At 63.2% G+C, this 418-nt stretch overlaps 1 protein-coding gene across 1 annotated transcript in view; it reads right to left on the bottom strand.

Moving 5' to 3' along the window:
* The window catches only part of NEURL4 (neuralized E3 ubiquitin protein ligase 4), a gene marked incomplete at its 5' end in the record, with an annotated part of 20,687 nt that extends 20,328 nt beyond the window's left edge, over positions 1-359 (bottom strand). Inside the window, one exon of the mRNA XM_010574298.1 lies at positions 18-359. Within this exon, the coding sequence (XP_010572600.1) occupies positions 18-359 (342 nt within the window). The remainder of the gene's footprint in view (positions 1-17) is intronic.
* Positions 360-418: the final 59 nt, after the last annotated feature.

Here is a 418-nt window from a genome sequence, read left to right as displayed (position 1 = left end):
GGGGGGGGTCCAGCCACCTCGGGGGGGACGACAGTAACCTGGGTACATTTCCCATAGAGATCCACCACGGCCCAAACACGGGGGGGCAACCCGGCGGCCGCGACCCCCCAGTCCCGCCCGTTTACCCAAAGCCGTAATTCCCCCGCCGGGGTGGCTTGAACCCCGACTCGATCTCCTTCCCCTAAAGCATCTAAATCTGGCCCAAAATCTTCCCTTAAAGATCGACCGTCCCGAAGAACGGAACAACCGGAGACGACCCAGGAACCCCCCCGGAGACCGGTGGCGCTACTGGGAAAATCCAATTCAGCCGGATCCAGAGCCGTCACCCCCACCTCGATGGAGCCGCTCCAGGAGTTCACCTGGGGGGGGGGAAGAAAGGGTTAAGGGGGGCCTTGGTGTAGGAAAGGGGGGAATGGGG

The sequence above is a fragment of the Haliaeetus leucocephalus genome, unplaced genomic scaffold (assembly GCF_000737465.1).
Source record: "Haliaeetus leucocephalus isolate CR32 unplaced genomic scaffold, Haliaeetus_leucocephalus-4.0 Scaffold426, whole genome shotgun sequence".
Lineage (NCBI taxonomy): Eukaryota > Metazoa > Chordata > Aves > Accipitriformes > Accipitridae > Haliaeetus > Haliaeetus leucocephalus.
The sequence above is the reverse complement of the archived record's forward strand: the minus strand, read 5'-3'. Positions and strand labels throughout refer to the sequence as shown.